Raw genomic sequence first — 13,576 nt, 5'->3', positions numbered from 1 at the left:
ACAACCGACTTACTGGCTGGATCACTAGGTGAAAATAGAAGGAAGAAAGCCTAAAATAGATAATGAATGCAGCCATCACATCTTAGAAACGGTGAGCCGCAATATAATAAAAGTTTCTTTTCGAGTGTTAAACTACATTCACTTTGATTTTGGAATACTACCTTTTTTTTAAAGGGTAAGTTCACCTTTACAGAAAATCAGTAAGGTGAAGTTATACTGAACCCTCTAAGCTTTTTCTTGGGAGAGTGCATGTGATTAGCACAGGGCCAATCAGCACTGTCATGTTCGGTGTACTGTGGGAGACCAGTGAATGCAGGGTCTGGGTTTAGTAACACTTTAACCACTCTCCGCCCGCCCACTGTCAAATTACGGCTGGGCAGTATGGCTCTTGTTCTGGGTGGACATCATATGACGGCCTCCCAGAAAGACCGCTATCTCGCGCGTCCGTGGGGGCACGCAGCGATCGCAGCCCCGCCGCGTTGCTAGGACACAGCGCGTCCCTGATCCCTGTAAAGAGCCACGGCTCTTTAACCATGTGACCGGCTGTGTCCAATTACAGCCGGTCACATGTAAACACAGAGTTGCCAGTAATCGGCACTCCTTGTCTCACACTGACAGAGTGGAGAGCCGATCAGCAGAATCCCCTCACAGAGGACATCTAGGGATGTAATCAGGCACTGATCATCAGTGCCCTGATTACAATTAAGTGCCCACCACTGCCAGCAATCAGTGCCCATCTTTGCACACAAGTGCCAGTAATCAGTGCCCACAAGTACCAGAAATCAGTGGCCATTAGTGATGCCAGTCAGTGATGGCTATCAGTGCTGCCCATCAATACCCATCACTGCTGCCCATTAATGCCACCCATCAATTCCCATCAGTGCCACCTATCCATGCCTCCTATATGTGCCCTGTAGTGCCACCTATCTGTGCCCACCAGTGCCACCTATCAGTGCCCATCAGTGTCTACCAGTGCCACCCATCAGTGCCGCCTATCTGTGCTCATCAGTGCCTAATATCAGTGCCCATAAGTGCAGCATATTAGTGCCTCCTCATCAGTGCCACCTAATCAGCGCCCATAAGTACCGCCTTATCAGAACCCATAAGTGCCACTCCCTCAGTGCTCATCAGTGCAGCCTAACAGTACCCCCTCATCAGCGCCCATCAGTGAACGAGAAAAATTACTTATTAACTAAATTTACTGACAGAAACCAGGAAAAAAAATGTTTTCAACATTTTCGGCCTTTTTTTTTTTGTTGGAAAAAAATTAAGTGATTAAATAGCACCAAAAGAAAGCTCTATTTGTGTGAAGAAAATGATAAAAAGTTCACATGGTTACAGTGTAGTATGACCACGCAATTGTCAAAGTGTAATGCTGCGTACACACGGTCGGAGAATCCGTCGGAATACGTCTTATCGGACCGTGTCGTCAGATAATCCGACTGTGTGTGGTATGCATCGGACTGATTCCGTCCGAATCTCCGTCGGACCCAATTTTCCAACATGTTGGAAATATTTCCCGACCAACTGGGCCGGTCGGACGTAATCCGATCATGTGTAGAGAATTTTGATCGGACCAAGTGCCACGCATGCTCAGATCAAATTCCTACATCAAAGCTATTGGCTACTAGCCTGAATCTAGTCCCATCGTAACGAAAATACGTCATCAAGTTCTGAAAGATCCGATTTTTCGACAACTTAGTCCGACCGTGTGTATGCAACAGTTTAGGACACAATCCGTCAGACTAAATCTGACGGACAAAATCCGACGGATTTGGTTGTGGAAATCTCCGACCGTGTGTACAGGGGCTGAGAGCGCTGAAAGCTGAAAAATGGCCTGGGCAGGAAGGGGATGTAAGTGTCCAGTATTGAGGTGGTTAAACAACAAATATTTAGTTAAATTGAGGTATATTGATAATTTAGCACTTGTCACAGGTTTTAGGCAAGAATTTAGGAGTCATTGTTACCTAAGCTTGTTATATATAAAAACATGTAAATACACATGTGATTCAGTGCTCATATATTGCTGTTGTAATATTTTCAGATGTTACTGTGGTCAGCTTATTACTCAGCATATCCCAGTTCCTCAAAATGCCATAGCTAACAAGAATGGAGAGGACAACAAGCAGTTGGAAGCTGTGCCTGACAAGTGGTCTATTAGTAAGCACACACAGCTGAACCCCACAGATGCTTATGGAATCTTAGAGTTTCAAGGAGGTGGACACTCCAACAAAGCCATGGTAAGTTCTTTATGGAAATGCTATGCTTTGAAGTAATATGGGGCCTCATATAATAAGATCTATGAAACTGGAAATGCACGTGTTTTCTATTACTTTTGAAACATTGAGACATTAGGCCCTTATGTTTTAGTTTTTTGGCAAACTGCAAATAGATCAAAATGTTCAGTTGATTTCCATAAATGTACAGTTATTATAATGTCGATGAGAGATAATCCCAGGTAGCCAACGTATAAAATAAATTTGAGTTAGTGGCTGTAATTTCTGAGCTTTTGCTGTTTTTAATGACTGCAAAACATATTATCGAACTCATTATCAGTGCTATTTGGCCTTTAGAATGGTTTGACAAGCCCAAGAATTGTATTCCCTTTAGGCTATGAGTTTTGTCCAATGGCTGGCTCCATCCCCCCCTTTTACTTTTAATGCACTGCCCCAGGACAGTGACAATTGAATATTTTTGGATTTAAACCTATTAGCTATCATTAAACTGGTACCTGAAACTTTCTATTTCTTGTTCATATATATATATAATGTAGATTAACAGCCAAAGGGTGGAAGTCGATAGTGTTGTTATATTTTCGGTGCAGTTTTATTTGTAATACAAGCACAAACATTTATTAACAAAATACTAACTGACACTGTCCTATAAAAAATAATAGGTTTTCAAAAGATATCCAATCACGTGCGATAAAAAATTAAAAAAAGTTTTTTTATTATTGCACATGATTGGATAATAAAGTCAGCACAGCTTATACAAAATCTCCTTTGCAATGTAAACATGCTATACCACTTTATTAATTCAGCCCCATTTTTTAATCTTTATCCTTGACTGATGAGTGATCAATTTGTTCTTTTGCAGTACATACGTGTATCTTATGATTCAAAGCCTGATTCTCTCCTTCACCTCATGGTAAAAGAGTGGCAGTTGGAACTCCCTAAGTTATTAATCTCTGTACATGGAGGACTCCAGAATTTTGAAATGCAACCTAAGCTAAAGCAAGTGTTTGGGAAAGGACTAATTAAAGCTGCTATGACTACCGGAGCCTGGATATTCACAGGGGGTGTCAGTACAGGTGAGATATTTTATACTTCACATGAATGATTCAGTGATAACATAAACAGTGACAAATTTTATATCCTAACTCCCCCCATTAGAACAATCATTAGACAAACTATAGCAATAAAGGAAATAATAACATGGTCCTGTTCAAAGGTTTGCCTACCCTTAGCTCTTAAGCCTTTGTACACACGGTCGGAGAATCCGTCGGAATGTGTCCTATCGGACCGTGTCGTCGGATAATCCGACTGTGTGTGGTATGCATCGGACTGATTCCGTCTGAATCTCCGTCCGACCCAATTTTCCAACATGTTGGAAATATTTCCCGACCAACTGGGCAGGACGGACGTAATCCGATCATGTGTAGAGCATTTTCATCAGACCAAGTGCCACGCATGCTCAGATCAAATTCCTACATCAAAGCTATTGGCTACTAGCCTGAATGTAGTCCCATCGTAACGAAATTATGTCATCACGTTCTGAAAGATCGGATTTTTCGCCAACTTGGCCCGACTGTGTGTATGCAACAGTTTCGAACACAATCCGTCGGACTAAATCCGACGGGCAAAATCCGACGGATTTGGTTGGCAGAATCTCCGACCGTGTGTACAGGGGCTTAGGCTGGGTTCACATATATGTGATGCGGGAACCAGTGTGATTCCAGTGCAGGTTCGCGCATCGCATTTCTCTCATAGGCAGTCTTATGCGAACCGCGGTGGGTGTCAATACAAAGTTAATGACACCATCAGATCAGTTCGAGATGGTGCAGGAATCGGATTGCATAGGTGTGAACACCCATGCAATCTGATTCCAGTGTGAACCAGAAAAAGGGTCCTACACCATTTTGGTCCCAATGCGATGCGTATTCGGGCATACAATCTTTATAGCTGAATTTGCATCGCACAGACATTGCATGTTACATAGTTACATATAGTTACATAGTAGGAGAGGTTGAAAAAAGACACAAGTACATCAAGTCCAACCTATGTGTCTGATTATATGTCAGTATTATATTGTATATCCCTGTATAGTTACATAGTAAGTGAGGTTGAAAAAAGACACAAGTCCACCAAGTCCAACCTATGTGTGTGATTATAGGTCAGTATTACATTGTCTATCCCTGTATGTTGCGGTCGTTCAGGTGCTTATCTAATAGTTTTTTGAAACTATCAATGCTCCCCCACTGAGACCACTGCCTGTGGAAGGGAATTTCACATCCTTGCTGCTCTTACAGCAATGCAGTGCAAATCAGCAATGTCTGACATCGCAATAGTGTGAACCCAGCCTTAAATGGATGTATTTCCTTTTTTGCACCAATCACTTCCAGTCTTTTGTGATAGTTGCTAATGAGGCCTTTTATTTATGCAGAAAAGTTGGCCATTCCTCTTGGCAAAAAGCTTCCAGGTCCTGTAAATGTTTTGGTTGCCTAGTATGAACTGCATATTTGAGAGATCTCCCCAAAGTGGTTCAATGATGTTGAGGTCAGGAGATTGTAATGGCCACTTCAGAATCTTCTATTTTCTGTTGTAGCCACTGAAGGGTCTACTTGGCCTTATGTTTCCAATTATTTTGATATTGGAAGGTTTAAGTGTGCTTCATGCGTAGTTTAATATGCTACATTTATTTTGCCATACATTTTAACAAAATTCCTCAAAAATAGCAGAGCTCCACCTCCATGCTTCATAGTAAGGATTGATGTGCTTCTTTCTATAGGCCTTCTTGACTTCTGTTCAAACATAGCATTTATAGTTGTGACCATAGTTCAATTTTGGTCTCATCACTCCAACTTATTTTGTTGTTTTTGAAGCTTCTCTATGTGCTGATGGGTTTCTTGTAAGCAGACTGTTTTGTCAAGTGGGTTCAGCAAATATTTTACAAATTCTGCCAGGAATATATGATGTTTATTCCATAAAATAGTATTACTTTTACATGCAGTGACTCATTTTTCATGAATATTTCATATAACAATGAACACGCTTACATTTTTTTTTTTTTGTTTTCACAAATCAAATGTTTTTAGTCTCTGTGTTTGCTAAGAGAATGCATTCAATCTTTTTGCAACCCTAATAATTTGGACACTGTCTTTAAAGCAAAGTTCTACTTTTCCACCTCCTCCTCCCCTCCACTTCCACCTTTGGACACTTTTTTTTGTTGGGAGGGGCAGCAGGTAATTGGTTTTGACAAGTACCTGCTCCTAGGCAATTTGAGCAGAAGTTTGCCCACCTCTTCCTTTGCCCGCAGCCTTCTGGGACATGGCACCCAGAAGGCTGCGGGATCCTTCAGAAAGTGCAGCGCGGCTCACGCATGCAAAGTGGGAAACCGGCTGTGAAGCTGCAGGGAGTCACAGCCATATTCGCAGACAAAGGCTGCTTTCACACTGAGGCGCTTTACAGGCTCTATATCACTAAAAATAGCACCTGCATAGTGCCTGTAAAGAGCCTCTCCTGTTTCTCAAGTGTGAAAGACTGAGGGCTTTCACACTGGAGCCGTGCACTGGCAGGACGCCAAAAAAAGTCCTGCAAGCTGCATCTGCGAATACACCGCTCCTACAGTGACCCTGCCCATTGAAATCAATGGGCAGCCCACCAAAGAGATGGCAAAGCGCCGCTGCAACGGTGCTTTGCGGACGCATTTGACACTTTTACAGCCGTCAGCGGGGGTTAAAAGTGCCCCGCCAGCAGCTGAAAAGTTCTGCAAAAACAATGGTAAAGTGCCGCTTTACTGCCAATACCCCCTATGCCCCAGTGTGAAAGTAGCCGAAAGATAGGGACCCAAAGACCAGTTGCTTGGGTGAGGATGGTGCTGGATCCCTAGACAGGTAAGTGTTCTTTTACTAAAAGTCAACAGCTACATTATTTGTAGCTGCTGACTTTATTTTGTTCTACGGTGAAGATCCTTGTTTATTGTAGCAAATAAATCATGAGCATGTGACTTGTTTTCTGATCTTAGTTCGCACATGATCCTTACGTACTTTGCATTGTTTCAGGTGTCATTCGCCATGTGGGGGATGCTTTGAAAGATCACTCTTCCAAGTCCAGAGGACGAATATGTGCCATAGGTATTGCCCCTTGGGGCATTGTAGAAAACAAAGAAGATCTCATAGGAAAAGATGTAAGCTGTTTAATATCAATTAACAAATTAGAATGGTTACAAGAATTATGTTTTTTAAAGTGGGATATTAACAAAACAATCATATATTTGTTTCCAGTGTCACTGCTGTTTGATTTCTCTAGCAGTTAAATTTTTTTGTGCTGTTAATTTTTAGTGAACAAATTTGGTTTTATATAACTGAAAATCCTGATTGGCTTTTTTGACTTGCTATACAGGTTAGATTAGGTTCACATTGTGGGTTATTTACAGCAAACACACACTGAAACAACATCAGATTACCATTTAAACAGAAAATGTGAATGTGATTGGTGATACAGAAGCCAAAGAGGTCAGGAACTGTACAGTACATGCTACTGACCTTTTATGGGGCTTTGTGTGTTTATTCAGCCAGGAATTATACAGAATTCAGATTAAGGTAAACTCAGTGATATTTTGCATATAAATACAGTAGCTGTGTTTATTGAATAGCATTAGTAGCTCACTGGATGCTTTTGCATATTTCCTTAAATTTCATTTTAACAGTTAGCCCTTGTACACACGGTCGGAGATTCCGACAACCAAATCCGTCGGATTTTGTCCGGCGGATTTTGTCTGACGGATTTTGTCCGAAACTGTTGTATACACACGGTCGGACAAAGTTGTCAGAAAATCTGACGTGATGGCATTATTTCGTTATGACGGGACTATGTTCACGCTAGTAGCCAATAGCTTTGGTGTAGGAATTTGATCTGAGCATGCGTGGCACTTTGTCCGATCGGAATTCTCTACCCATGATCGGAGTATGTCCGATTGGAGCATTTTGTTGGAAAATATTTCCGGCAAGTTGGAAAAGTTGGTCCGACGGATATTCCGATGGAAACAGTCCGATGCAGACCACACACAGTCGGAATATCCGACAAAATGCTCCGATCGGACACATTCCGACGGAATCTCCGACTGTGTGTACAAGGGCTAAAATACCCTTGCAGGCTGCCATTGTTGAAAACAGTCAGTTATGGCAATAACAATTGTTATTCTTTATTGAATTGAGCCTTATTTATTTTTTTATTTAATTATGACCGTCTTGTGTAAAAAAATGTAAAAACAAATAAAGCTTATAATTGGATTTATGTGTGTTTAATTGGCAGGTAAATAAACCTTATCAAACAATGTCGAATCCCCTAAGTAAACTCTCCGTCCTGAACAACACTCATACTCATTTCATCCTTGCGGATAACGGCACACTTGGAAAATACGGAGCAGAAGTCAAGTTACGGCGTCAGCTAGAGAAGCACATATCTCTTCAGAAAATTAACACTAGTAAGTGCTAATCAAAATCTTCACATATTGATTTGCTTTCACGTTTTTTTTTTGTATCTAAAATACTCTTGAATGCAGTTAAGGGTGGCACACTCATTTATCTTTTATAAGTTGCTCTTTATTCAATCTATGCTCAGTCGGCACTTTATCTAGTACACATATAGAGGTATAAAGAGTCAGCAACATTACCCGCATACACTGTGCTATTCAAATGATGATCTGTTGGGCCTTATACCACTACACCACCAGCCTGAACTGTTGGCAAAAACACAATGGATACATTGATTCATGCTGTGTGTGCTCCTATGATATGCATGTGCCGAAATAAAAGAACCAGATTTTTTTTTCAAGCAGAATTTTTTTAATTGCCATGTGTTTACTCTCCCAGTCAGAAACTACCTATACTTTAGAGACTGAGATGTGAAAGAACTCAGAGAGCTTATTGGTTTCCAGTACATTGTAATTGCAATCACCGCACCTGGCAAGAACAATCGGTTCAAAGTTATGGCTGCATCCAACATCCATCTTGTTTAGTTGATCAACAGCTGAACTTCTTGACCATTTCTGCATGTAATAAGCTGGGGCTAAAAGATTCATCATTTGGCTAGTTGTGTTAGAGAGGAGGTGAACCCTATAAAGTGGTCACAGACTATACAGCGCATCTTTTTATAGCTATACATTTTGTAATGAAGAATTCCAAGTATGAATATTTTATATCTAGTTACCTCAGTCCAGCTTGGACAAATGTAGCAAAGCATTCTCTGATTGGACTAGGTAAAGAGTGTGACATTAGTACCCTGCCTCCCCACTTTTTCCAATCAGAGAATGCTTTGTATTCTTTCAGAAAATGCAAAGTATTCTCTGAATGGTGCTGGTAGAGAGCGGCCAACCTCCTGTGTTAAGAATGCAGCAGGGCTGCCACTCGGAATTGGACCTGGAAGCTAGATGAGATCACTGGAGTAGCGCTGCCTATTTCAGTGATTTCCAGCTTTAAGGGGGATTGACAATGTATGGTATATGTATAGTTACATTAGTGCAAGCTGGATACATTTAACTATGTATAAAATATCCATACTTGGAATTCTACTTTAGGCTTTGAGTTCATTGCTAAATATTTGGCTTGTTTTCATAAAACTCATGGCACTTTTGAAAATGCATGATTTGTGCAATTTTGTAAACTTTGGTATACAGTTTACGGTTTGCAGGCATGAGATCTTAGGCTAATTGCTTAGTGCAGGGGTAGGCAACCTTAAAGTGGTGGAGATCTACCTGAACAACATGGGAGAAGTCAAAGATCGCCAGGTACAGTGTGGCCCAGTGTTGCCTCCTCACACCTGATTTAAACCTCTAATTGCTGTACCATTACGCAGCAATGACGCGCATTGCGTGGCAATCGTGGGTTTAAATTAGGTGGTGAGGGTGATAGACTTCTATTATATCCTGCAGATGTGGTGCACTTTTTGAAAGCACACCAAAACTCCCGCATTCAGAAAGTGCACCAAACCTACAGGATATAGTAGAAGCCTATGGCTAAGCGCAGCAAACCTGCAGGTGCACTGCATCTGTGTTGTGGGGAAACAGCAGTGCATCAGTGTAAAAGCAGCCCTATAGTATTATGCCCAGTGTATTGCTTCACACTGACCTGAAGATCTCGTCTTTCCTTCCGCTGGCACCACTCTGGAGACCGGTAGCTGGGATAAGAGGTGGAGTGCAGTTGGTATCACTCCGCATGGGACATGAGCCAGCACTAAAGAGGAGGCATCGGCTTATGCGGCTCTTGCTCTCTACTACAGCTCCAACTTTACAAGTAGTCCCTCTGCATTGCACTTGGTTTGATGCTCTAAGATGGTGGGTCAGCTAGCCCAGACTGCGATCTACCAGTCACTTGTCCACAATCTACTGGTTGCTGACCCCCGTTTTAGTTCACATTCTTATTCTTATAAGATATTCTTTTGCATTACTTAAACTATAGGAAAAATATCACTGGCTATCACTAAAAATGTACAATGGAGTAATACTACTGCCATTAGCTTAGAGTTGGAAGGATATAAACCATAGTCTGTTTTTATTGCTAAGGGTTTGTTCACACCTGTGGCAGTCTATACTGCCCTAAAACAAAGCATTGCGGCAAATGTAATACTCTGAGCGGCTGAATGTTATCTTTTAGGTGCAAGGTTGGAGAGGGGCGAGGGTAAAACCATGGCTGAACCCCCCTCCAATGTGTGAAATAGACCTAACTGTGTACTTGGCAGGGAGATTTTCATTGCCTTTTTATCCCAGCCATCACAAAGGAAATTAGGAGAATGTCTAAAGGTAGCAATATAAAACCCTACTAATCCTTCTCTACGCTACACAAAACAAGTGCTAGAATTGCTACCTGTGTCCTTATTGGACAGAATGACCTTACTTCCTATCTCAATGACAGGAAGTTAGGAGAAACCCTTAAAATGGGATCACAGAAAGCGATAATATATTATTATTTTTTTATTATTCTTAGTCAATGAGTTTCTATTTAACGTTTAAGTAAAAGCCTCATCCTCATTATATATTTTATCATCTTTTAGATTACTATTCTAAGTGTCAAAACATTTCCAATCGTTAGAAATAGAAAGGTTGTGCATTTATTGAAGACACTGACAACGTGACACATGGGTTTCCCTTTGTCATCCTATGCCTGGGAATAAAAATGAGGCAGGGACAGCAAAGGGATGCTCAGCTGTCATCTCCTGCATCTGCATAACCCTCATAATTAAAAACTGTTCCTAAAAATGTATATATTGAATGTTCCTATTTGTTCGTGGGCATTATTCATGCATGCTAAGTAGAATTTGCTGTAATATATATGATCTTGCTGGTAAAATGTTATGTCATTGGTTTGTGTATTAAGAGAAACTAAAAGCTAATTTCTGTTTCACTGGATATTGTGATTTTGTACTTCATAGCTCTTTGCATTATAACCATAAATAAGCTTTTTTAGGTGTATTTATGAATAGTGAAGATTGGATGTGTTATGTTGATATTATAGGATTAGGCCAAGGTGTGCCTGTTGTAGCGCTCATTGTAGAAGGTGGTCCAAATGTGATTTCCATTGTTCTGGAATGCCTACGAGAAGAACCTCCCATCCCTGTAGTAGTTTGTGACGGAAGTGGACGTGCCTCTGACATCCTGTCTTTTGCACACAAGTACTCAGAGGAAGCAGGGTAGGATTGCATATTCTTTATCATTGTTTACATTACTCTTATTAAAGTTGTAAAATGGTTCCGTTCAGTTTTAACTTCCAAGTTTTTGCTGCTGTGAAATGTTGAGCTATATTATATGTCACATCCAAACAATATATAGATGGAAAAAAAAATACTTCCTGTGAGCTGAACTACGTAGTAGTATGTAGTAGCAATCAGTAGCATTTCATTCTACAAATTACATTGTGTCATCATATAAGATTAATCACCAATTCATGCTGCTTTTGTAGCTCAGAAACAGGGAGCCATTTGTTCCATCTTTGTAAAGATCAGTGGCTAGCTATATGAGTAATCACTAGCTTTTAGAAAGCTTAAAATGGTTGTAAATCTTTACTTGTATAGCCAGTTAAGTGATTGGCCTCAAGTGATTCACAAAGGGGAAACAAATACTCCTATGTATGTTGTACCTGTTTTTCTAAAGCTGTCTTTCCCCTACATCCATTCAAAGTGAAGAATTTACCCAAGATCACTTAGCTCTGAAAAGTAGGGGGCAGAGAGCTGAAGTTACATCAGTGAGGAGAGCTGTGAGAGCTGATTGGAGGGAAGGGGCACACCCCTCATCACACAGCACACAGGAACAGAGCTGAGGCTGCCAATCACATGCTGTGCCCTCTTCCTTTTCTCTTGGTGTCCGGGAAACTCATCAGCAGTGACTCATGCAGATGGCAGAGGAACAAGGCAGTGAACAGAAAAGAAGTGTAGTACACACTATAGAGGGATATGCTTTGTTCATATTTCATGTCTCAGGTTTACAACCACTTTGAGATAATAAAGTTGCCTGTGCACTTATGCGTTATGTGGATAAACTAACTCCAATTATTATTTTTTTAATGTATAGCTCTGCACTGTAATAAATAGGAAAAAAAGAGAAAAATAATAATTACCTCCTCTTTGGCACTGTCCCCCAGAGAATCATCTTTGCAAGGTCAAGTGTCAATGGTTTTCTGGGTTAAATGATGGTTAGTGTCATTCAACACATTTCCTGTGTCCAAGTTGCCACTGCTACGTCTTGGAGGTACATCCCTAAATCAGCCTGGGATCACACTGCAATACTGAGGAGAACAGCACTGATGGCCAGCACTCTGCAGTATTGATAACCACCAACTACCACTGGAGAAAGAAAAAGATAAAGACCAGGGACATTTTGTGATCTGTCAGAAGGCTCCAAAATATGTTATGTCTAATGCCACATACACACGAGCAGAATGTCTGACAGAAAAAGTCAGACGGAAGCTTTTCATCGTATATTCCGATCGTGTGAATGTCTCATCTGACTTTTTTTTTTTTTTAAATTCTGACAGACCTATAAATAGAACATGTTTTAAATATTTCCAACGGAACCAGTTCCTATCACGAAAACGTCTGTATGCTGTTCCGAAGGACCAAAAACGACGCATGCTCTGAAGCAAGTACGAGACGGAGGCTATTGGCTATTGAACTTAATTTTTCTAGTCCCGTCGTACATGTTGTACGTCACCGTGTTCTTGACGATCGGACTTTGGTATAGATGATCAACATAGACACAACCCACTCTCCTCTATGGAAAACGACCACCTGTCCATTTCTATCCAACTGTCATCCAATCTGGTCTGCTGGACGGATGGCGAACGTATCTCCATCCATCTGTTTTTGGTGGCCTGGATCAGATCGGATGCCGGTGGGAGAGCAATGGATGGTCCCGATCGGATCCGCCTGAAAAACGGACAGGCAGGCACGATCGGAACATTCGTGTGAAAGGGGTCTATTTGCATTTTTTTTACTTTATTTTACATTTCTGCCAGTCCTGCTCCAAAAAAAGTAAAAGAAAGAACCTCCTTTCCTGTACTGTCCCCTGAAACTTTCCCATGTGGGGAGGTGGTGCCTGCAGGGGGTAGTTGGGAAGACCTGGGTGCGGGAGAAGAGGGCAGATTTTATTTTAATGTATGTATGGCAGACTCTCAGTATGGCTTGCACTTATGAATATAAAATTATGAGATGTTTATTGCTCTGGCTACTTTCTTTGATGTGTATTTGTAGGATAATCAGTGAATCCCTTCGTGATCAACTTCTTGTTACCGTTCAGAAAACATTTAACTACAGTCGGAACCAGGCTCACCAGCTCTTTGTTATCCTTATGGAATGTATGAAGAAAAAGGAACTGGTAAGAAAAATATAAAAATTGCATGGTAAATCTAACAGGGTACATAACGGCTGCACGTTGTTCCTAAATTTTGCAAGGAACACATGCAGCGTCTTTCTGCCAAGTGGTGTTTGGTGCCTGGCACACTGACATCAGAGAAGCACAAGCACTAGGTAAAGAGACAGCAATCACACTGCGATATGCACTTAAATAGACACTGTAACCTTGCTCATTCAGGTCACAGTGACAATTTCTTCGCAAGGGGCTACTTAACCCACTGATACTCACCTTGCCAGTACTCCCCTACTGCTCCTTCCTCAAAAATAATTAAAATCATTGGATCAGCAGGACAGCTATGCAACTAGTATATTCCAAAGGAGTGTTTAGTAATGACAATCTCTATACTTCATCAGTGCAGATTAATAACTAATTATTACAGAGGACCTTCAGAACTCTTTTGTTTTTGCCCCCCCTCCCCCTCTTCTTCCAGAACTGTCATCCTTATTCTTTTTGC

The 13,576-nt window shown here is 41.1% G+C and overlaps 1 protein-coding gene across 2 annotated transcripts in view; it reads left to right on the top strand.

Moving 5' to 3' along the window:
• The window catches only part of TRPM1 (transient receptor potential cation channel subfamily M member 1), a 269,367-nt gene that overhangs the window by 120,403 nt on the left and 135,388 nt on the right, over positions 1-13,576 (top strand). The window contains exons 3-8 of one of the 2 annotated variants that reach the window (XM_077471831.1): positions 2,045-2,240; positions 3,097-3,310; positions 6,281-6,405; positions 7,533-7,704; positions 10,730-10,904; positions 12,960-13,083. In XM_077471831.1, coding sequence (XP_077327957.1) covers positions 2,045-2,240; positions 3,097-3,310; positions 6,281-6,405; positions 7,533-7,704; positions 10,730-10,904; positions 12,960-13,083 — 1,006 coding nt within the window. Of the gene's footprint in view, positions 1-2,044; positions 2,241-3,096; positions 3,311-6,280; positions 6,406-7,532; positions 7,705-10,729; positions 13,084-13,576 lie in introns of both variants that reach the window. The other variant, XR_013270721.1, reaches the window with a different exon arrangement.

The sequence above is a fragment of the Lithobates pipiens genome, unplaced genomic scaffold (assembly GCF_037356315.1).
Source record: "Lithobates pipiens isolate NorthernLeopardFrog02 unplaced genomic scaffold, aLitPip1_a1.2 Scaffold_8, whole genome shotgun sequence".
Taxonomy (NCBI): domain Eukaryota; kingdom Metazoa; phylum Chordata; class Amphibia; order Anura; family Ranidae; genus Lithobates; species Lithobates pipiens.
Note: the sequence above shows the minus strand (reverse complement) of the source record. Positions and strands in the feature narration are given on the sequence as shown.